This window comes from Chelon labrosus (genome assembly GCF_963514085.1).
Source record: "Chelon labrosus genome assembly, chromosome: 17".
In the NCBI taxonomy this organism is placed as follows: domain Eukaryota; kingdom Metazoa; phylum Chordata; class Actinopteri; order Mugiliformes; family Mugilidae; genus Chelon; species Chelon labrosus.
In genome coordinates this window covers 7,095,070-7,118,290 of record NC_140350.1, presented here as the reverse complement: position 1 = coordinate 7,118,290, position 23,221 = coordinate 7,095,070, and the positions used below count along the sequence as shown (strand labels likewise).

The window sequence follows — 23,221 nt, the reverse complement described above, 5'->3', positions numbered from 1 at the left end:
TGTTTTCAGCCACCTATCTTACTGTACTCTAGAAACAAATTTAGCAACTAGCTGGTTTACATATTGTTAAAGATTCAGGTACTGACGTAGCTCTGGGTTAAACTCAAATCCGGGTGAAGTGAGAGTGAAAAACAGAAGTTGTTTGTTAACATGTTGCTACCAATTTTAGAAACCATTCATGTGTCAAATTGCTGCTACAATCTTTTGCTCACTTTTAGTCAGATGATGCAGTTTTAAAAGTTGAATTGTCGTTAATAGTCCTTTACTTGATTATTTCTCGTCTAAATTTCCATTTAACTTTGTCAAATAAGGTTTTTAGCTTACATCTCATTACTTTAATTATTAGTATTAGTACAGCTGACGCTATTTTTGGGCAGTCACTAGGTGACTCATATTGCTTTGAGTGTAATGTGCTATCCTTTAGAAAGCTTTTTGGACTGGTTACTGGCACGTGATGATTTCTATATCCATGACCTGGCCAATAAGCAGAGATAACGCTGATAAAATGAGTCATGAGTGTACCGTAGGTGGGTGAATTGTTAAGAGCCTGTGCCCTGTAGTATGGCTTTTTTCACTTGAAGCCTGGCACTTAGAGAGTGGGAGGAGTAAGTGTAAGCAATAGAGACAGAGTGTGAGAGGGAGGGAGGGAGGGAGGGAGGTATGTCATGCACTGGATTACAACCAGTATGTGTTTGGGAGATCGACACTACTGCTACTTTGCGAGACACTCATCTTAAATTCAACCCTATAAAGGTTAGACATAGGTTTCTGTAGAAGATCTGATTCAGCACTTTGAGCAGGTAAGGCAAGTCTGTGTTGAGAACGATAGTTTATTAGTAGAGTTGTATTTTTTCAATCTTTTGGAGCTGTGTGCAAAAGGGGGTGTGTCTAGGCAGAAAAAGTATAGAGAAGTGAGACGACAACACTGCACAGTGAGAACTTCAATCCACTTCGCAAGTTGTGTCCTTGCAAGTAATGCAGTGTTGTTAAGTCTGGTCCTAAACACAAGGAAGTGAACACTGTGTTCATGTTTTGTCTAAATGCCTGTGTGTGTTACTCCCTTGATAGTAAGCATACACTGAGCATGCTCCACTCCCTCCCGACGGAGCTCGCATATGCACAGGAAGGAAGGGTGCAATATCAGAGTGTACTTTTCATACTGTCTTTCAGTGAATGAAGTATTTGGTTTCAGGCGTCTCAGTGTTTCACTCTCTCCATGTATTTTAAATGTTTAAATTTTTATTGCATGTGCAGCCACTGTAGCAAAGCACGGCGCTGTTCAGATATCAAATGTAACACTGGCTGCAGCCGATTCATCTCCCTCTTTATAGACACTCAAACACAGTACTGAGCTGTAGATCACTTGTGTTTTTAGAGCACCCAATACACAATCACAGGAGTTATGCATGTAAAGTATGGAAATACGTTCCAGGTTGCATTAACAGAGTTTGTTATTTGATCTGTCTGTGAGATATTTCAGAACCCCACAGACATGCTTATACAAGATCCACATATCCACATCAGCATTCTTTGGGTGTGGAAATGATTTGTGGAGTTTGTCCAGGTCTACAGTTATCTCTTTGGCTGTTGATAATCTGATGAGGAATGTTGAGTTTGCGTTTCCTGTAAATCAGAGTTCCCCTGATCAGGTGGTCAGCTGGTTGATTCCAAGGTTTCTATCGTGGTGTCAGACTACACACCTGTGTTTGCATGTCTGTCTGCAGCACTGCATGTGTGCAGTGTGTTTATATTCATTTAACCTCATTTGTCGAGAGCCCCAGACAACCAGTTAACCCATCACACTATAGGCCTGATTTAAGAAAAGTTTAATTGTCAGACATCCATTCTGTGTGCTATGCTATACACCAAGGAGTATCCAGCCATTTACGCAATCGCACACACTCCACAACCTCCCACATACACACAGGTCTGAAGGTACTGTGTTTTGATATTGGCAGGAGCCATTGCTGACCCGACGAGCCCAGTAGGCAGGAGGAGAGGGAGGGATCTGAAGAGGAGCACCCAGACTCACTGTCTACTGCACTGGCTGGCAGCATGGTGAGTCAATCACACTGTTGAGGAGAGGATTGTATGTGTTTATATATACTCTTCTACAGATTCCTTATTGCTTTTGAGTCAGGTGCTGCTCTGAGCTCCCTGCATTTTTACTTGGTAAAATGGCAAGTTGGGACTTCACTCTTGCACAGGAAATGACAGTGCGGTTGCAGGCCTAAACAAAGCTGTAGTGTTGCAACATGTTTAACGAGAGAATGTACTTCTCAAACTTCAGTCTCTGTTTTAGCTTAGGGTTGCACAAATAATTGCACAATGTTAATTAAAACAATGCATCCACTTTCTGTTTTGTTAGAGCTTTAATGAAATTCAGTCAGTTGTAACAATGATTGGAAGAAAAAACAATGTGAAGTGGGTGAATACCAAATTAAACTAAACTTTGAGGTAATAACCACTGGGATTGACATATGAAGCAAACAAAGGTTTCTCCAAATGTTTACTGCACTATCCATGATTTTGGTTCCTGCCACTAAATTCATAAAGGCGACGGTGGGTTTGAAGCGTAGGGTGAACCCAGATAGCGCGGCAGTGTCGTTATTTTTCAAATAGAGAGCGGCAGCAGCAAGAAGAGCTGACGATATTGTTGTGATCTGCGTGTTTCACTTTCATTTGGGGTGGGAAATATATAGGAGGGTTACCTAGGCAACCAGAGTCTGAGAACCAGAGAACATCCACTAACAATCAGCTGTCAGCTACAAAGAGATGGGTGACAAGCAAATTGTTTTATGTGTAAGCGGGGCTCAACAAACACATCTGGCCATGTTCTTTGTGTGGGAAGCCAGTGAGGGATCGTGTAATTGTTGCTGCATTTGTGCTTCCTACTGGTTCTTCATGGTGTGCAGAGAGGTCCAGCTCTAAAGAGGGACATGTGTAGTAAAAGCTGATCATCCACAGACAGCATCTCCCTTCATCCCAGTAGTAGTTTTCTCAGCAGGGTGACTGCTTTATTGCACTGTTGTTTAGATTCATACCTGCTTTGGCATCAGTAAACGTGTTGTGTAGCAGGTAACAGATGTTTCATGTCTTTGATGTAGCTCGCTGCCACGTGCCTCCTGCACTACTCTGTGTTTTGGAGTACATCCAGACCCCGTTAACCTCCTATTCACATAAATAAGCTTGCTGCATAATGTGACATTTCAGAGTATCTGAAGCATGAGTCCTGACTAAAACAGTGAACGTTTAGTTCTGTTCTGCTGAACAGATGCAGCCACACAAATACTGAATTTATTTACTCACAGCCCTCTTGTAGACGCTACTGGCCACTCAGTTCCGAGGAAAACTAAGACTGAATATTGTTTTAGTCATGTGACTTCACATGAATCCATAGGGACTCGAGCTTGTTCATGGAATCAGATTGTTTTCTGGGAATGCTCAGTGTCAGATTCTGCTGTATGTGAGATAAGCAGCGGTTTGTTTTATCATGCAGCAGTTCTCCTGGGGTTTGTAATAACACTGAAGCACCGAAAATACAGCATGACAGATGAAGGGCTGTTCATATGCGGACTTTTCAGATTAGACCCACAGGCTTTTCATTTAAGAAGTTTAAAGTTGACTTGGTCAGTGTGCACAGTACAGTGACAATGTAGACATGCTGAGTTTCTCCAATTAAGGTGCCAAATAAAGTCCCCTTTACTGTTTTATGCATGCAGAATACATTAAGTATTTGTAAAATGTTTTTTTTTTTTTTAATTAAGAGCGCCAAAATTGTGGGATAGCACTGAGCACCGGATGGCCTGTGTGTTTGCTTGTTGTTTGTCAACATATTAAACGTTCTTCAACCAAAATAGATGGTGCTTTAAGAGAGAGAGAGAGGTGGTGGGGGCATTGCCCAGATGAGTGGCAAATACTTCTTGAAACTAATGGGCACAGCTTTTAAGGGACAGAAATAGGAAGTGTAACAAGAGGATGTGTGTCCTGAGATTTTGGTCAACTGGGTCCACAGAATGTCAGCGTGGCATGCTGCCCGGCTCTCAGCCTTTCTATGGGAGCTCTATGCAGGGCTGACGAGCAAATAATGTACTCACCGAGGCATGCAAAATGAGAATGCAAACCTGAGCGAGTTTTAGGTCTGGTCCTGTGTTGAAGTTCTATTTTAGGCTTTTCTAAAAATGCTGATCTCCCTTTGCTTAGCATGTTGCACTTAGTGTAGGTGTGGTCAGAGTTATGTGCAGCGTTTGTCACCGCACTCAAACAACAGTGTCAGGTGTGCTGGACACACCCTACAGTATAGCAGTCATTAAAGATCAGCCCAAGCCATATTTGAAATTATGATTTACAGATCAGATGCACACACACATTGAAAGGTTACCTATGTGTTCGCACGTCTATGATATAAATCTACACCAGTGGGTGGTTTTAAGAAACCCTGCAGCTAATGATATCTCTAGCTGTGTTCAGTTGCTGGTGATCTGAGGGTTATTTTCTCAGGTGAGATTGTGAAACGTTTGTTCCCGCAGTTTTTTCTACAGGTAATTTGATCCTTTTAATCCTGTCTTGTGAAGCAGGCTTTAATTGCTTCCCAGCCTCCAGCTTTTTTTTAATTCACTGAAACAAAACAGGAAGTATAGAGTTCGTACTGCTGTCCACTCATGCTGCCATATTGTTAGCAAGATAATGCGAGCACGGAAACCAGGACAATGGGGTTGTTTTACCCAGCAGGCAGCACCCACAGGTAATGCTACCTTGTGGATGTTACGTAGAATTAGCAAGAAGAGTTAATGTGCCAGCACTCTTCAAAGATGGGTGTTTGTATGTCAGGGATCTATGTGAGATCCACTTTTTACACAAGGATTAGGTCACCTAGATGCGTGCAGGGCTCTGTTTCTTCAGAAGTCACCGACTTGCCACTAGAAGCTCTCATAGTTGTAGTTACAGCCAGAGGGTTCATTCCAGGTTGCCATTAATGATTTGACTGCAGCTCTGCTTGAAGTGACCTTTGCTTCTACCACTGTTTAACCTCGCCCTGGTTCCTGAAGTCTGGCTGTCAGTGTCTGGTTACCCAATCCTCCTTATCATTGCAGTGAAATATTGGTTACTTTGATCATTTGTTTTGTTTAACACCGTGTGTCTTTGCTTCCAAACCTTTTCACAAACTGATGCATGTTTGAGATGTTGTTTAATCATTGTCTGGCAGTCAGCTGGTGAAGTTGCTCTGTTGAGCTCTTGTAGTCAATAAACCTGCATTTTAACAGGCTATAAAGGCTTAAAGGTCAGAGTTGCAACCACTACTATCTAATGCCTGCATATTGCAGTCATTGTGCTGTCAAAATAATTGTAGTTAGTATGAAAACAAATCAGCATGTTTGGATCTTGTTACATAGTTCTGTGCATTTACGTGTAATTACAGAAATGTGAACATGTGTGTCCATATATTTATATTTCCTAGTGCCTCCTGTTTTATTCATCCAACTTCTATAGCTGTGGGTCAACATGTAGGCTGACACCCTGCAATGGTGACTCGCTGCCCTCCTTTCCTAAAATAAAGCCTGAGATACAGGAGCCCAAATCGGGTGCACACTTTGTTACTGGTTGAGCCATGGCTGGGCAGACACAGAGTGGGTTTAAAAAAGAAAAAAGCTCAGAGTTTGAACTGTGGTTCAGCTCATCACAGATTAGACTGCAATGTTTCAAAGTTCCTAAAATGTTCATCCAGCTTTTGTTTCTCTATTGAGCGGCAATGGATTAACTGGAAAGCCTGACCTGTATACTTAATTCTAAGTTCCATTGTTAGAAAGTAAAAATAATATCAAAAGAACTGATTGCACATACAGTACATACACTTTGATTAAATATTACTATTGACATGGTTATTCACATAAATTCGGGCGATATTACTGCTCCCAGAGTATATCCAAGTTCCCAGAATTGATGAGATGGAAAACAATTAATCACTTGATTTAGGAAAAATAACCCACTTTAAGCTGAGATGTTGATCAATTTTCTATTGACCAACAAGATGGAGGAGCCGGTGTAGTTTCTCCAACACCATGCTTGAGTGTGAGTCTAACTGTAATCCATTATTTCATTTCTTTATTTTGCTAGTAAAAAAATAATGTAATCAGTCACAGGATTACCGCAAGTTACCATGTGACGTGAAAATGATTCTGAGGAAGGTTTGATTTGTGGAAGTGCATTTTGTAGCCGCAGAGCCATGTGTCCATTTACCCGATGAAATGGGAGTCATATTTTACGTAAGTGAAATGCGTCATGCCTTCTCCCTGAAATATATTTATACACATACTTACAGTTACAACAATATTACATGGAAAGCTGCTTTGAGTGGGTGGAATAGAAAAAATAACCTAGAAACAAGTACGCTGTAGTTGCAGTTTCATTCATGTTCTGCTTGATAAAAGATTCTGTGGGTAAAATCAATCCATGTCAGATGGATATTGACAAATCATTTCCTAATTAAAAACTCGTGCAGTCAGTTTTTATTTGCAGTAACAGCGTTTACAGAAGATACGAAGCTATAAGAGAGAATGTGCTGATATCAGGTTGAATGGCAAGCTGAAATGTCTGTTACATAACCTTTTTTATGTGTGCACTTTTGCCATATATGTTTTCGAAAAGATATCTGTACTGGATTATTGTTTTTCATAGTGTGCTGTGTAGCTATCACTGCCTTTTTAATACCACACATGTCTTAATTGTGTATAAATCCATTATTGAGGATGCTTTGTCGGCATGGCAATACTGGAGGGTGGAGAAAGGATTTTATATCTCTCTGATAGCAATAATCTGATTGAAATTATAGACTTTCTTGAATATAAATGGCCTTCTTGTCATCGGAGCTATAAAGATGGCTTAGAATTACAAAGCTACAAAAGTAATAACATCAGTTGTGTCTCTTTTGTTGTTATACTCATTTTCCAGTAGTGCAATGCATATGAAGATGTGTGCTATGTTTAGTGCACTTCCCTCGCTGTGATAATAAAATGCTATACCTGCATACATAAACGCATGGACCTCATCAACCACGCAGTCAATAACGACTGACCTTCCTTTCTACAGATAGAAGTGACACTGGCACTTACACTATGAATAAGAATCACTGGAATTCATCTACAGAGCTGTTAAAACACTTGGAGCTAGATTCAAATGCTCAGAGCTTCACCATTCTTCTACTATTGGGGTCAAGTAGAAGAATAATCTTGGTTTAGATGCTTTTCTTGCATTCTTTCCCCTAACTACAGTAAATAATCACAATTACATCAACCTCCCTGAAAAACAGTTTCATTAAAGTGAGGCTAAACCATGTCAAAGTAACATTACAGCCCCTCCCCTGGTGAAATTAGTCCTATTCTTATGGTGCTGCGTTATGAATCCAGCCTATGGTGCATATATGTACATGTTATATAATGTGGGGTCATACAGCTGTAGGTGAGTGTCTTGTCACGACTCTGCCAGGGAGGAGGTTGGGGTAAGGGGGGGCTGTGTGTCCCCCTGTAGTACACCGAACACTGTATGTGCGCGTTATATTGTGTACATACAGTGACATTCTCTGATTAAAAGAAAAGGTGCCGCATCACTCAGCGTAAACCCATGTCGGATAGTGCAAAGGAGGCGCTCGAGACGGCAGAGAAGAAGAATTTGTCGTAGAATGCTGTGTCACCAGAGATCTCCGCATAGAGTCTTCTCAACACCCTCCCTCCTCTGTCCTCTGCCACGTATTTGCCTTCTGCAATGGATCCATTGCTGCCAGTGCAAGGGTTTTGTGATGGGATACTGTCCAACAACTGGATGAGGTGGCTCCCTGTGCTGGCTTCAGGTTGTGTTTTTGTGTTTAGCACAGTCTGTGCATACAGCTGCGAGCAGCTGCGATCAGACCGTGTGTGTGCTTGTGTGCTTGAGCAGTGTCCACAGGATACCGCAGTAGATGTCAGATGGTGCGTGTGTGGCAGTCGGAGCATCTTCGGGTTGTCGGCGATACACTTTAGGCTTTACCGCCACGTTGCTAAGGGAGAAGCATATTTATGAGGAGATGTCGGTGAAGGGTGAACAAGGAGGGAGTGGGGGAGGGATGAGACAGAGATGGGGAGAATTGTGAGCATGTGAAAGTGAGAGAGGGAGGTAGATGCGCATGCAGAGGGTGGAGCTTAGCATCAGGCAGTTCCCTCCGTCTTCTTTCTCTCTGGCTTTCTCTTCTCGCAGTTTCCCCATCATTTAGCCGTTACAGCCGAGAAGGCACATCTGCAGTGATTTCCTCACCTTTGCTTTCCCCTCAGTTTTAACTCGGCTGATCGAGTGGACGTCTGCTTGCGCTTGTGCCTTTACGGACTATCGTGCTCCATTTCCCAGCAGTGCAACAGGGGCTGTCTTCAGACACCAGCGTGCTCCTCTCCTCTCTTTCTGGGTGCGGTGGGGGGGGGGTGGGGTGGGATCCTGAATGAAAGTCGGTCTTGGTCTGTTGTCCCATAGAACCTCTTGAGAAGGGGAAACGTACAAAAAGGTGGGGGGGGAGTGGGGTGGCAGGCAGAGCGGTTCGGATCAGACAAGGGTTGGAAAGGCTGGGAGAAGGATGGTTATGCCGGCTCCTCATGCTCTGGTCGTGCTGCTGCTCTACAGGCTGCGTGTCATTCAGGCAAAGTCCTGCCTTTCCTCGACATGAGCCTCGCAGGAAGGGTGTCCTGCTCCATGCTCAACTGCTTTGTAAGTCCACAGGCTTTTATTTTGGTGTTCATTTTCGGTTTGTGATGGGTGTGTATTAGAGCCCTCCCCTCCCTACCTCTGCTTGTGTGTGCCTACCTTCCAGTCAGTGGGGGATGGGGGGTGGGGGTGTTGGTCGGCACACGTGAGCAGCGCTGCAGTTATTAAGTAATAACTCTGAATCTATGCGAATAATTGAGTTACCTCAGTGTCTTTTATGGCATAAGATGCTGAAAAGCAATTTTATTCCTGTCCCTTTTCACCTCTGTGGAGAGATTTGAGCTGCCGTTATCTTGATTGGCAGGGAGGAGAGAGGCAGCCTGTTAGGAGCAGGATGGGTGAAATATTTGTGCTGTTGACAGTGAGCACATTGTGCACTCATTGTTGAAGCCTCAGACCAGTGATAAGTGTTCACTGCAGTGGAGCACTTAGTGTACATTGGGTTAATAAGTAGTGTAGGACTTTAGAGGAGGTAAAGTATAAGGAAGACTGACATAGAGCAGGTGTTTCTCCTGGTTTGCATCTTTAGACGGAGTGAAGAGAAGGTCAACTGTTTGGGATCAAGACAGGATGGTCCCAGCCTTATGTCTTGGAGTCTAAATTTGCTCATGGTTCACATGTTCACCTCTGATCTTTCAACGATGTCCACAGTCCACTGTCTATGCCCATTAGCTCAAGTTTCCTTTTCATCTAAACACTAAATTCCTTTATAATCACAGGCCTGTTAGGGGCCCCCTAAATATATGATAGAGCTTTCATACTTAAAGGTGAAATAGCATGAGCTAGAAAGGAAATTCTCAAAGCACAGATTTGTTAGCACATACTAAAACTATGTAAACATCTCTACTCTAAGTATAACATGCCATTACAATTTAAACCAGACTCCAATCTTTGTTTGTTCTGTGAGATTATATTGTAAGCTAAAGACTAATCGTAGCACCACAACATGTTCACGGTGGCAGTTCATTCATCCTGATGTTTACCATAGTTCCCATATTTTCATCTTATTCCAGAATGCTTGTATACTAACATTATGTAATTAATCATTCCCTTATGGAAGCATTATCTGTCCAACTGTTAATGAGAAATTTTGCTCAAAACCTTAAAAGTGAATCTTATGGTACTGTTACAAAAAAGGTAGGGGATCACCAAAGCAAGCTGGCTCCTCTGGGAAACATCAGTGTCTCTACAAACTTTTTTAGTAATTCATCCAGTAGTTTTCCAGATAGTTCAGTCTCAGCTAAAGTGGTGGGCGGCATTTTCGAGGCACAAAGTTAAACTACTTTTTGTACAAACCATTTCTGATGGATTCCTCTCTTTTTGGCATCATACAATGTGACGTTAGCCGACTTTATGTGATATAACCGTTTTTTTTTTTTAACAGTACATGCCAATAACAATGGAAATCTCTAGTTTCATTTTCATTGTTTCTTTTACAGAAAACACTTTTTGAAAAGTTAGCAGGTGGATCAGATAGAGTGCAGCTGCTGGCTTCCGTTCTCCTCGGTCCGTGAACATATGTGGCGGAGTGTTACACAATTTATGATCTCTCTTTAATATGTCTGTGGTGCAGCTGAGTCGGCACTTCTTCTTCTGCGTCAGTGTCTGTATAATTTAGTATCCCCCCCTCTGTTACCTAAGTGGATCACAGCTCTGTCAGTCTTCTCGTGTTGAAAAGGCTGCAGCGTCTTCGTCATCACCGCCATTGTTGTGATCCAATAATTGAAAAATGTCTTCAATTACAATTGCAATATACCATGTTTATCTCCCTCTGTGAATGTTGTCTGCACTAAATGGAGCCATAAAAACCCTAATTGAATTGGTTAAGATTTTTCCATGACTCAGAATCTATTATATGCACTAGCTAAGTGAATCAGCAGTGTAAGAAAAGCCAAAAGCTTTTTAGGGATATTCTTTAGGCTGTATATCTTTCTAGTACGATGTTGTTACCTGGCAGGGACTTGGTGGAAGTTGTAGCACTCTGTCTGTCATCAAGGCAATAATACCGTGAATGCAGTATCCTGAAAGAGGACAAAATTAGATGGTTGTATTTTTAGCAAGAATAGTATTCAGTCGGCAATGACCTGTACGAGGATCATATTGTTGTCTTTCCATGTCTACCAGTCCATAACGTTATCTTATGTTTGAATAGTTATATTTCTCAGAGGAACAAGAGGAAACTCCATCTTAAATAGGTCGAAACAAAGACTGTGCTATAGGGTGTTACTTTGGCTTTGTATGTTTCAGGTGAATTCTCCTTACTTAAAGAATGCCGTGCCCCTCCCCGTTTTTCTCAGTACTTGGAGTACAGCCCGGTTATAACATTAAAATGGGATTGATTGCTTAGAGCACGGTGATCTATGAAATACTGGTAGTCTGAAACGGGACATGGAGAAAGACAAGTGCATTTGAAGAGATTCGTCGTTCTCTGGCATCCTCTGTTTCCTCCACGCTCGCTCACTCCTAACTACTTAGCATTTTATTTTGGGTCATCCCTTATATTTCAGACAGTGTGCCAAGCTGTGTCTGCCTCATTTAATAAGTGGAATGCTGGGCAGTTAAAAGCAGACATAAGTGTGTGTGTTGCCCACATATTCAGGAGGTCACCTCCGTAGTGCCTCTCTAATCTGCACAACTCTTGGACAAAGCCCCTGTCAGATTAAGTAAATAATCTGGTGAGTAAGGACAGCAAATTGTTACCAAAAGCTTTAGAGAGAAAGGGACTCTGCCTCTAAAAAGAGGTTGTTGTAACCATGGCAACCAGACACTTATTCATGGACACAGTGCTCCTCTTACACAGTCGTTCTACCTATTGCACCTTTGTGATGTCACGCTTCCTATTAGGTTCATGTTTCCAATCATGTACATGTTCATCCCTGCAAGACCATTTTTTACTCATGTCTTTCCCATACTGGTTAAACCTTATTTATTGCATCAGACAAGCCCTATGTTTTATTCCAACCACATACAGTACACACTATTAATCTGCTATGTCATGGCTGTCTATTCAGCCGCTACAGTAGCTGATACTGTTGTGGCAGTACATGTCGCCACGATGTTACATGTGCTATGAGCTCTGACACTGATAAATGCATGGAGGCGTATGTGTGTTTGCGCGCATGTCTGTCAGCTCCAGCTTTTTGGTTGCTGGTTGGACTAAGGTGGGGGAGGGTGCGCAGGCTCTCAGCAGTGACGAAGCAAAAACGTGTCGGGCACAGGACAAGCTGTGCTCCATCTTTGTGACTCGTTCGGAAGTGAGAGCATTTCTCTTTTCCTTTAATCTTCTGTAAGCTGATTGTCTGGTTGTGGGCACTGGCCAAAAATTAGAAAACGGAAGTGCTTCGCTGCTTGTGCTTGTTTCCAAATGTAATAACTTTCAAGGCCAATCCTAATCAAGTGTTGTTTTATGGAGCTGCAATCTCAAAGCTGCATGCAGGGGATGTTGTAGCAGTTGCTACAGGTTATTATATTTCCGGTTATACTTACATCTTTGCTTTTAATGCAGTTCAATGCATCTGTCGCTACCTGACATTTTCTGCCCATTGTTTTTTCTTTTAGTAACTTAAAAACTTTTTGAAGTATAGAATCTGGTTTATCATGAGACAATACAACACCTATTCTACTTTAGTCTCCTTTAAAGTACACTGTGTTCTTAGGAAAATGCAACGTCAGGGCTGCTCCATAAGAGAGTAAACCATGCCAAGTACTGTATGTACTAGCACAAGACCAGGGAAAAAAGGCAAAGAACGGGATGGATTGTTGACGTAGGACATGTGTGTGCATGAGAAAATTGAATGCATGAACCTCTTAACTGATTGGCATTGAATTCCTTAGGGGAGGTTCTGTAATAGTAGCATCTGCAGTAATTTATCGTGGCTGTCCGGCACACCACAGTAAACTTTATTCCCAAAACAAACGATTCTGTGACTCAGTGGCAGGTTGGTGGTTCAGGCTGCCTGACAATGGTGTGTGAGATCACTCTATGTTGACCTGAACTCCTCTGACTGATGGCCACTGACACGGTCCACTTATTTACAGCTGAAAATAAGTAAAAATGATGCACAGCTCCCACATCTGTCTGATGCTGGAGGTTGACTCACGTCATTAGTAGGGTAGAACTTAGGTGATGTTCAGACTGGGCTGGAATCAAGGCGCTTAGGGTCGACATCAGTGTTTTCTTTTCAAAGAGTCGGTTTGAGTTTAAATGAGGATTTTACAGATTCAAATATGAAGAATGACAAATGATCAGAAACACAGCTAGCAGTTACATGTAAATAATCCTATATTCAGTAATAAGGAACCCGCTAATTTAAAATTAGAAATACAGTACAGTGTGTCTTCCCTTTCCACCTGGTTTGCTGCTATAAATGTGTAACACAATCAAATTAGTTAGTTCAAGCTATTTATCTGGTACAGAGGCTAGGACTGGGACATACCAACTTATAACATTTTTTTAAAGTCTTCCCATTTTGTACACATATCAGGAATATGGTATTGTGCTCAAAAGAAGCCTCCATGCCACCTTCACCCTGAGTGTGTCTGATATGGAGATGGAAACTGAGCATTAGCATGAACATAAAGGCATCATTTGGAGTAAATGGAGCCAACAATAATGCCAGAAAGCTCTTAACACTGGGCCATCTATTAAGGAATGTCGACATCTCAGTTTGGAACAGCCTTGACACCCACTTCTATGGCTGCCATAAGCGCCACCATTATTGCAATGTATTGTGTAGAAGTAGCAGGTATATTGCATTTGAGTACTAACGTATCATGTTAATTTATTCTGCACACAGACTTCCCATACCCATAATATGTTATCATTACAAACATAGCAGCAGCAAAGGGTTCTCCATCTCGTGATACCTAAGATCTTGGCATGTATGCTCTGTGTCCATCTAGAGCTGAAGCTAAGCATTATTTTAATTATTTACCGAATTCAAAAAGGGAATCCACATAGCTGCTATGAGCTGGGACTGGGAGGTATAGCTCATATTGAGCTAGCCTCCTCGGTCATGCTGATCTGATGGCCTAGAGTTTATTCGTACTTTGGTGAGAATGTCATGAAAATATTTGTGTATTTGAAAACGAGAAAAGCCATCTGTGTGACCTTTGCATTTTGTCATTTTGTTTACTTTCATCACTTCCTTTTTTTTTTTAAATCAGCATGACACTGACTCGTTACGCCATTGTTTCAACTCGCTGAACAGATGAAAAGCTGCCAAGAGGGATCCAAGTAGTTGCACTGGTGGAGGACACACCATAAAAACTAGACTCAATGGCTGACAATTGGTTTGGTGTGTCACAGCCTTTAGATTTGCATGATTTCTTCATTTGGCTAAAATGGTCTGAATAAGTGGCTTAACTGCAGGAGGAAGATGAGGGCACCATAGTCATTTGAACACGCACAGCATTTTATTATTTGAATTTGGTTCCTTTTTGGGACACTATAATTAGTAGTTGGGCCTACATTTTGGGAACAATTCCTCTCATTCACAGTCAAAGGAGTGCTTGTCATGTGAGTTATATCCTTGTTTGCTTATAGATGTGGACTGTTTGTTTGGCAGCAGGTATGTCACGCAGGCTGAAACCTAATGCTTTGGCTGTCGTGTGATCTATGATGGCCATTCCTTGTAAAATCAGATGGTGACATGATGGTGACTTATACAGGAGGGATTGTCACACTATGTCCATCTGTTACCAGTAAGCCCAGTGGGTGGTCTGCCTATCATGTGGTTTAATTACCAGCTTGGGTCTTTGGATGATGCATGTAATTGCTGTAAACATGGCGTGAGATCTGCATGGTCAGACATCAGGGGTTCCCCACTATAAGCTATGACATTTTCTTGTGTCCTTTATCCTGAACAAGACTAATTGTTATAAAATAAATAAATCTGCCAGTCAGGACTCGTTTCTGTTTTTATATCTTTTTTAAGTGCAACAACATACGGCCGTCCACAGATTGAGAGGCCAAAACCTGGAGAGTAGCAAAAGTAGTAACCTGGTCACGATAGGCTGGATGTAGTATGGTGAAGCACATTCGTCTACATGTCAGAGCAGAAGATCGGAAACCGTATTATTATTATTATTAGTATTAGTCATTTACAAGTGGGACAGATTCTCTACACTATGTAAATGCCACATGACAACTATGATCAAGAAAAAGATAACACCCAAAATCCGGAAACTAGTATAAATGTAAGTGCACTTTAAGCAAATACTCTAAATTCTGAGGTGATAAACATTTTATTCATTTCATAAAACCTTTATTACATAAGTATTTTAGATTTTTTTCATGGGCACAAGAAAATGAAGGGCATATGCATGTCCTTCAATTTCATCATGTGATTACTTTCTGTCAAGGGATTGAAGTATGACCTGATGAAAGTGTTTGCTCAGTCTGAGAGGGGCACTGGCACCCTGAGCTGCAAGGACACAGCCGACTGCCCTTTCTGTTCCTCCTTTGTTCCCATCACTGCCGCTTCTTAGGCTGTAGCGGTCTAATTTTAGCCAACCATCAATTAGAACAAGTGTGAACTTGATAAGTCGTTTAGGGTAGTGTGTAGAGGTTTATTATTAGCAAGTAGAAATGTTTACGTTAAATTAATTTACATGAACGTCTCACATGATCATGTATACATGTTACTGGCTATCAAAAGTGACTTATTTAAATACCATTAAGAGGTAATGTCAGCACATGACTCGTGGCCTTGTGTGTGATTTGCTTTACTAGATCCTAGTACCTCTGTTTGCACAAGACTGCGACACCCAGTCACAAAGTCTACTGGTTTTTGGTGCCCAGTGTTATCTGTTATTGGCACATGCTAAACCTACCTCCACAGTGCCAAAATAAATGCCATATAAATATGAAGAAGTTGTATTCGTTCCTCAGGATTGCTATTTATCAGTAAGGGAAGTAAACATTTTAAAATAACCACTGAAGGTCATATGCTGAGAGAGGAACTGTGTTCCTCTCGTAGTCAATCTTTAATCTCCTACACAATGTCTCTGGGTTAACAGGATGTGATTGTGAAATTTCACCTGGCATCACAACATCAGAGATGAACCGCTACGATAAACACTAATTACAAGGACATATAAACTTTGGCCTAAACTTTTGGTTTGCTATTTTATGGGACTGTTGTTATCATTAAACTGTATATCTTCCTTTTGTTTTTCAAACTGAGCCTCATGTAGTGCTCCATACTAAATAATGACAAAAATATTCATCCGTCCTCGTCTACACTTGTGTCTGACAGGGTGAAGAGGGGCCTCCCAGTCTGGAGTACATCAAGGCCAAGGACCTGTTCCCCCAGAAGGAGCTGGTGAAGGAGGATGAAAGCCTTCAGGTGAGATGACAACCGCTCCTTCATAGCACAATCCAAACCACTTTGACACCCAGCAACATGTCTGTGGATTAGACCGCCAGGAGCTGGTGAAAAGACCAAGTGTGTTACTTCCAGATTATGACCTCATGTTTAATCTTGGCTCCTGATATAACATGAGGTTGTTCCTCTGAAACACCCTCTCCCTGATGCGTCGTAGTGTGTAGAGTGGCATCTCACGTTTGCCAAGATATTACTGCAGGTGTCACAACTTGACAGGCTCAACATTGAAGAAGACATGAGGACTCTGGCCTGGAAAAGAACTTCATTGACTTCATTGTCATTGTTCTGACACCCTTTATCAATATCACAGTATAAAGTTAATTAGGCAACTTGGAGATAACAAAATGTTTGCATTTGTCTGCAGCAACTATCCACACACACAAGGGATTGAACTTTTGATTAAAAAAAAACAAAAGCAGTAAGGTAACCATAAGAAATGTGTTTATGCAAAGTCTATACGAGAACAAAGGGAAACTTCTGAATGCTGGAAGTTGAAAACGTTGACAAGGTGTTTGTGTGTACTGTGTGAAACAGCTGATGGATGTGTGAGTGCAGTGTCTCACAGTACAGATGCAAAACTTCACGCAAAACTCCCCCACTCTGTATCATGTTGAAAATCCTATTTTAACTATAAAAACGATTACTATGTTTAGTACTTCAGTAGTAATAATGTATTTGGCCAGTCCTGTGAAAATGATCTTGTCTAAGGCCCTGTTCAGATCTGGTATCAACATCCATCCTGGGTGATCCAATCACGAGTGGTCCATACAGGTGTGACACATCCAAAACAGATTGAGGAAGCATTTGAGATCTGATGATGCAGGCTACAGGGATATTTCTCAAATTTGAATTAAAATCTCAGCTGTTTAGAAAGCTCGTTGCTCAGTTGATAACTCACATCGACACTAAATGCAGTCCATTTTTTCTTGTCGAGAGAATCATCTGGAAGGCTTTTGAAGCTGAACTCACTGTTCAGAAGACTTATGTCTTTATCCATTTCTGCTTGTTGGTTTCTGCTGTCTTTCTTTATGCTTCTTTTGAGATTTGGGGGATTTTTGCAGTTTTCACGCTGCAGGGTGTTTCACAGCCCTCTGCAGGGTGAAATGTTTTACTACGGCCGCACTTCAGATTCTGTTGCTTTCCACAGAGTTACTGATGCAGCTTTCTGATCAAACTACTAAAAAATGTAAGACGTTAGAATGAATTTGCGTTAACCTGTTATTGACACATTAATTTGTCAGGATTTGTAAATCTGCTCCATGGTGCAGGTGCCAGTGGCAAACATGGGCAACTTGTGTTTCTCTCTGTGATGTTGAGTTAGCACTCTGTGGCTGTCTGGTGGTTAATGGAGCTGAGCATCATGTGTCTGGAGAACTGGACAAAGGAAAGGGAGGGAAGAGGGAGGAGGGATATGCCCGGCCAGGGGTCACTATCTTCCTTTTGTGCCTCTCAACTGAAGCTTGTTTCCACTTGGTTTGCAATCGACTGCAGGGAGTATCGGCCCGTTCAACAGGGTTTTATGATTAAATTACTCTGTGTACTTTGTAATTGTTCTCATTGCGTCACTTCTATGCAGCTACACTCTTATACATCACTTCCCCTTCCCCTACATTCACACATGCTGTCACACATTGTGTCTCAGGTTTTGTGCTTTTGTTTGTGTGCAGGCACTCCCACAATAATTTCACTGACAGCTGATTTTACTTACCCCAGCGCTGCTGCAAGCAAATTACAGGCATTCCCCCCCGTATTTAATACCCTGCTGTCTTTCATCCTTTGTGCGTGCGTGCGTGCAAGCCATGATGCATGCTTGCAGTTGTGTGTGCATTTGCAAACGAGTATGTCCTCACAGGCAGGCTGCTTGAACCGGAAGTCACGACTCATAAGTCAGAGAATGTTATTCACGGGTCTTTCTGTTCAGCCTCCCTCCCTCCCTCCCTCTCTTTTTTGTATTGCTGCTTCTGAAAGCTTCGCAGAGAAAACGTGACACAGTATCTTCTGCTGCACTTGCTGGCTTGCCGGCTCCCAGTGACTCATGCACCTACTTTTGGAGCACAGCTTGTTTAATGCATCCCCCAGTCTGTAGAGCATGTTAACTATAGCACTCTCAGCAGGACATGTTAGGTCTCTTCCACAGTAGAGAAGAACACAGACTTAGAAGCTGCATGCTCTCGTTTCTACTATTGTCGAGGCAATATTAAATGTACCATGGCTACATTCCCATTTTTGATTGAGATTTCCTCTTTTCTGTCCTCCTTTTATACGGTGTAACAGTATCTACAGCACCGTCAGAGTTTTCAGCTCTGCGTGGGTGCCAGTGCTGTTTGAGCTTCTGTCACTTTGAAGCAGTCAGAGTTGCACTTGAAGTATTTCTAAATGCATGTGAAGATTTTAAATATTCGACAAGTCCTAGTGCTCGGTGCCAGGGGGCTGCAGCCTATATTTGGCTCTGTTGGTGTCTGAGTGCAGAGTACTACGTGCTCCATTTCCCAGGTTAAGCTGTACTCTTTTTGTACCTCATTATGCTTTCTGTCTGGACTCGTGCTCATTTTCAGTTAGAGATGAGCAACAGCAGGTGCAGTGTTTTGTGGACCAACAGTCATCAACAATGTGATGAACTTAATGCGTTTTACAGCAGTATTCGTTTTCTAAGAGTTGATGTTTTGTTTTATTTGAAATTTACTGTGTGTGTTCTACCTCATTTTGAGCGGTAAAAGGTCTGTCAGAGTAGAGTTTTATGGGTCAAACTTACAACTTACAGCTTATGTGCTCTTTGCACTAAGGCTGTGCATCTTACCGTAATCCCCCCATCTGCCCTGCTGCATGCCTTCCTTCAACATGCACTAGTGAGTCGTCCTCTGCGTGACTCAGCAGTGCATGCTAATGCAGAATGAGGTAACGTCGTCTCTAAGCAACGCTGTTGTCCTCACTACTGCAACTAAACAAGAGCATGGTCTGCAATGACAGTTGGTTTAAAGCAGCCAGAATGAAAATCTGTGGATGCAGCAAAGATTAAATTAAGTGTAGAGTCCTGTACTTTACCAACCAGGAAAGGAAGCTATACTAATCAGTAGACATTTACAGAGTGGTAAGTCTGAAATTGGTTAAAAGCTTTAGGTTTTAAATTGAAACATCTTTTAGAAGTTGGCAAATGAAGCCATGTGTCCCTTCCACTCAGTCGGTTTTAAAAGATAATGCCCGGCCTGAATGAAATGAAAAAGGTTCTATTAACCTCTGTTGGGAACCAATTACCTTAATGTAGGGTTCTTGATGCAGTCAAAGCCAGGGCTTGGCAGTGACTGTAATAAAATGGGTACAAGATAGAATGTTAATGGACAGTTTGGGATCCCTCACTCTACCATCAACAGGCTCCCTCCCAGCCCTGCCTCTTGTCTTCCTGCCCATTCAGGCTCATCAACAGGCCTCTTTGCTCACAAAGGTTCTTCTGTATGTGCTAATTGGACAGATACACATGCACACTGTTTCTCATGTTTCACTTTTTTCTCATGTCTGTAGTGTCAGTTTGACAGGATGATGTGAGTGTGAACTCTTTGTGCGGATGTTCATGAGACCTTTTGTGATACTTTCTACTTATATTTTGTGGGGGCATTTGTGCCCTTATTGCACAGAAGTAAAGCGAGATGATGTGTGAGAGGGGTTGACATGCAGGGAAATAAACGGGCTCAACTTGAACTGACTCCACCGAACTGACGAATGTAGCCTCAGTTTGTGGAAAGCCCGCTGTTTTTTTTTTTGATCCAGTGAAATGTCTCAACATGTACACGACGTACAGATATTTGGCATTTCCCACACAATGAATCCCACTGACTTTGCTCCCTGACTTGCCAATTGTGCTTTCATCAAGCCTAAAGTTTAATTTCTTCAAAGTTTTTGTGCCTGCAAAAGTAATGAGGTTCGTGTGTTCAGTGTTAATTGGCTAATGTTAGCATCTTGACATGCTAAAGTGTGGAACAAGTGTTTGTAAGCGTACAGTATTAGCATGCTGGTATTAGCATTTAGCTCAGATTACTGTTGTGCCCAAGTACAGAGTTGCCCAGTCGCTTGCGTGGCTGTTGACAATTAGTCTTGTTAACCAGAGTTTTGTATGGAAGTCTTCAATAATGACCAGAAAATAAACTTTTGCTGTTTTGTGTGTCTGCAGGTGCCATTCCCAGTTCTTCAGGGGGAAGGGGTGGAATATCTTGGCCGAGCTGATGAAGCCATCATTGCCATTTCTAACTACAGGCTCCACATCAAGTTCAAGGACTCTGTCATCAATGTGAGTGCACGCCTCAGACAGTAAACATACTGAAAAAGCACAAATGTTCCTTTCCAAACTTCTGCTGCTATGCCACGCCACTACAGAAACCAATAGCAGTAGAGTAGGGTATAATGTTTAGTCTGGACACACACATGATTTTTCCTTTCCCCCATATAAATTTTATTAACACATAATTCTGCTAACAAGGCAAATAAGCCTACAAGAATTTCACATGGGGTCCCCGTAAAGTGTATTCCAGTCGTTTTCCAGCGTAGTTGGGATCAAGTTGTTTGTAACAGGATTGTACCACAGGAGTAGCGGACCCTCTGATCCTCACACAGGAGAGGTTTAATGTGACATCCAGGCTCCAAAGGCCCGGCCCCCACTGGCACTGATGTCCACCAGCCCACTGCTGCTGACGTCAGGCCTTGCTCAAACACAAACAGGCTAATTGTGTGCATTCACTGGCAGAGAAATTCCTCCTTCCTCAAAAATCATCTTTTCCACAAGGTTTTACAGTAGCTTCTGGAAAGGAGAGGGGGAGGAGGTGAGCGGTGATCACCAGGATGTTCAGGTCGCCTTTTCACTTTGACTTACATTAGTAGAGAGAGTTTAGATGTCACCAGCTAACAGTCCCTCTCCAACTGATTTCCTACTAGACAGGCAGACGACTGTATTGACCCCAACAGCTCAGATGAACACTGTATGAAGGCCAACAAACCACAGCCTCTTATCCACACCCCCTTTCACAACTCACCCTCGTTCTAAGCTGTTTTCTTGCCCTTTGCTCTTGTCCATGTTTGTCTTTCTTTCCATGATTTCCATTTGGCTTGGTCATGTGCTGCATGTGATCCACTCGGTTATCTTTCATCTTGCAGCCTCATTGTTGTTTTTCCTTTTAACTCTTCATTTCCCTATATCTCCTGAATCTTTTTGGTTTAATAGTTTTTTTTTCCATTTCCTCCTGTCTTGTGTCTTCCCTCCCTCCTTCTCTCTGTGTGCTCCATGGTGTCACTGTGTTTTAGACCTTCCCAGGTGTGGACAATGAGATATCTGTGAGTACCATATGATAAAACGCCTCCCTCTGCTGCAGTCTAGACGGCTTAGTCATTCAGCTCTTCCTCACACTACACGATTATAATGCATTGAGAACAAATTGTAATTCACATTCAGCTGAGTGGTAACACTGGATTTATAATTTTCTGTGAAAGCCCCTTGCTAAACGATTGTGGTGCCCTTGAGACTTAAAAACAAGCACTAGTCATTTCCCCTTTCATACAAGGTGCACGCAGTGTTGAATAAAGGTTGGTCCTAAAGTGAAATTGTGTGGGTGAGTCTGTAAATCTCAGCATCGCTTTCACATCAGGCTGCAGCATCATTTAAAAGGTTCAAAAGCAGGATAAGCAAGAGTATTATGACTGTTATTTGGTACCAGAACAGAGATCTGGAGACAGAGTTAGAATACCAAAGAAGCCGTTCCCTCCTCTGCAGTGAGCTGTACCAAAGCTGTACTTTGTATGTCCAGCCTGGATTCAGTCCATGCTAGACCAGAGGGCGGTACCTTCTTTGCAGATGTCCTGTATATTGACAGCAACCCATCAAGCTGATTCCACATGCCCTCTGTCTCCCCCTACAGGTGCCTCTCAGGCTGATAGAAGGTGTGGAGAGCAGAGATATGTTCCAGCTGCACATCATCTGCAAAGACTCTAAAGTTGTCAGGTAAGTAGAGCAGCTCACACATTTACAGATTAACAGGGTGACTGATGCTGTTATTGATAGCCAAAGGAAATACAGCACTGTGAATGAATAATTCAATAGTTGAGTAGTTCTCAGTCATTAGGAGGCAGTTTATATGACACGTTTCAATGCATAACCACAAGTCAATACATTCATCGGTAAAACAGTTGTTACAACTCATACTGTTTTAATAAAATGAGGTTGATTACGGTGGCGTTTAGTGTAGATCAAAATTTGGATATTAAATTGTGTGGTTTTGATGAAGCAGTATTTGATTTTTAAATAATTTAGTATGGGAAAAAAATGTCAAATACTCACCGATTCTATGAATGTAGGTTTTTTTAATTCTTATTCAAGTTTGGATATGTATGTTCAACACAAATAATGGATATTCCATATATAATCAATAAAGTGAATAATATAAAAGCTAATTATTTTAAATCATCATCGATTGACTTGATGTGCAGTATGTCAGAATGTCAGTCTATCACTGAAACCAGCCAGTGCTTTAAATACAGTTGTGAATTTCAAGGTTCTGTTGCCAAATATGAGCAGCAATGATGTCTACTGACAGCTGAGATAACGTCACCTTTTTTCATTGGTATGCTTCAGATGTTAACAGAAATATTATAATAGTTCCCCAGTTTACGTGAGCATTTGGCAGTTGCTGTACTTCCGTTTTTTTTTTTACTAAACACTGAGTATTACAGGTTTTCCTTTGGAAAAGTGGCCAGAGTACGTTCCACAGAATTAAACTGCAGCGGTTCTTCCTTGTGATTTCCTTTAATTGGTGTAACTGCTACATTTCTGCTTGTCCAGATCAGGCAGAAAGGAAAGGGTAGGCATGGAGGGGTTGCACAACTTCAGATTTTTTTTTAAAGTCGACCATTATGTTTTGAAAGTTGAGTCGACACCGACAAGTCTCTGATGATGTCACTTACGCAGTAGAAAGTAAGGCTTTGCAATAATGTGTGTGTGTGTATATCTTAAAACATGCTGTGAAGTAAAATTAAATGCTATTGATGCTGCTGATTTATGTAGGCTGTACATATCTGCAGTGCAGAGTATGTAGCGCATGAGCAGTCTGTTCTCCTCAGCATATGTATTTAGGTCA

General features: G+C 41.9%; 1 protein-coding gene across 1 annotated transcript in view; it reads left to right on the top strand.

Annotated features, from left to right (window-relative positions):
* Positions 1–621: 621 nt before the first annotated feature.
* The window catches only part of mtmr4 (myotubularin related protein 4), a 34,404-nt gene continuing 11,804 nt past the window's right edge, over positions 622–23,221 (top strand). Inside the window, exons 1-5 of the mRNA XM_084565208.1 lie at positions 622–800; positions 1,959–2,058; positions 15,981–16,070; positions 20,272–20,388; positions 22,007–22,089. Of these exons, the coding sequence (XP_084421334.1) occupies positions 2,056–2,058; positions 15,981–16,070; positions 20,272–20,388; positions 22,007–22,089 (293 nt within the window). The 5' untranslated portion in view covers positions 622–800; positions 1,959–2,055. The remainder of the gene's footprint in view (positions 801–1,958; positions 2,059–15,980; positions 16,071–20,271; positions 20,389–22,006; positions 22,090–23,221) is intronic.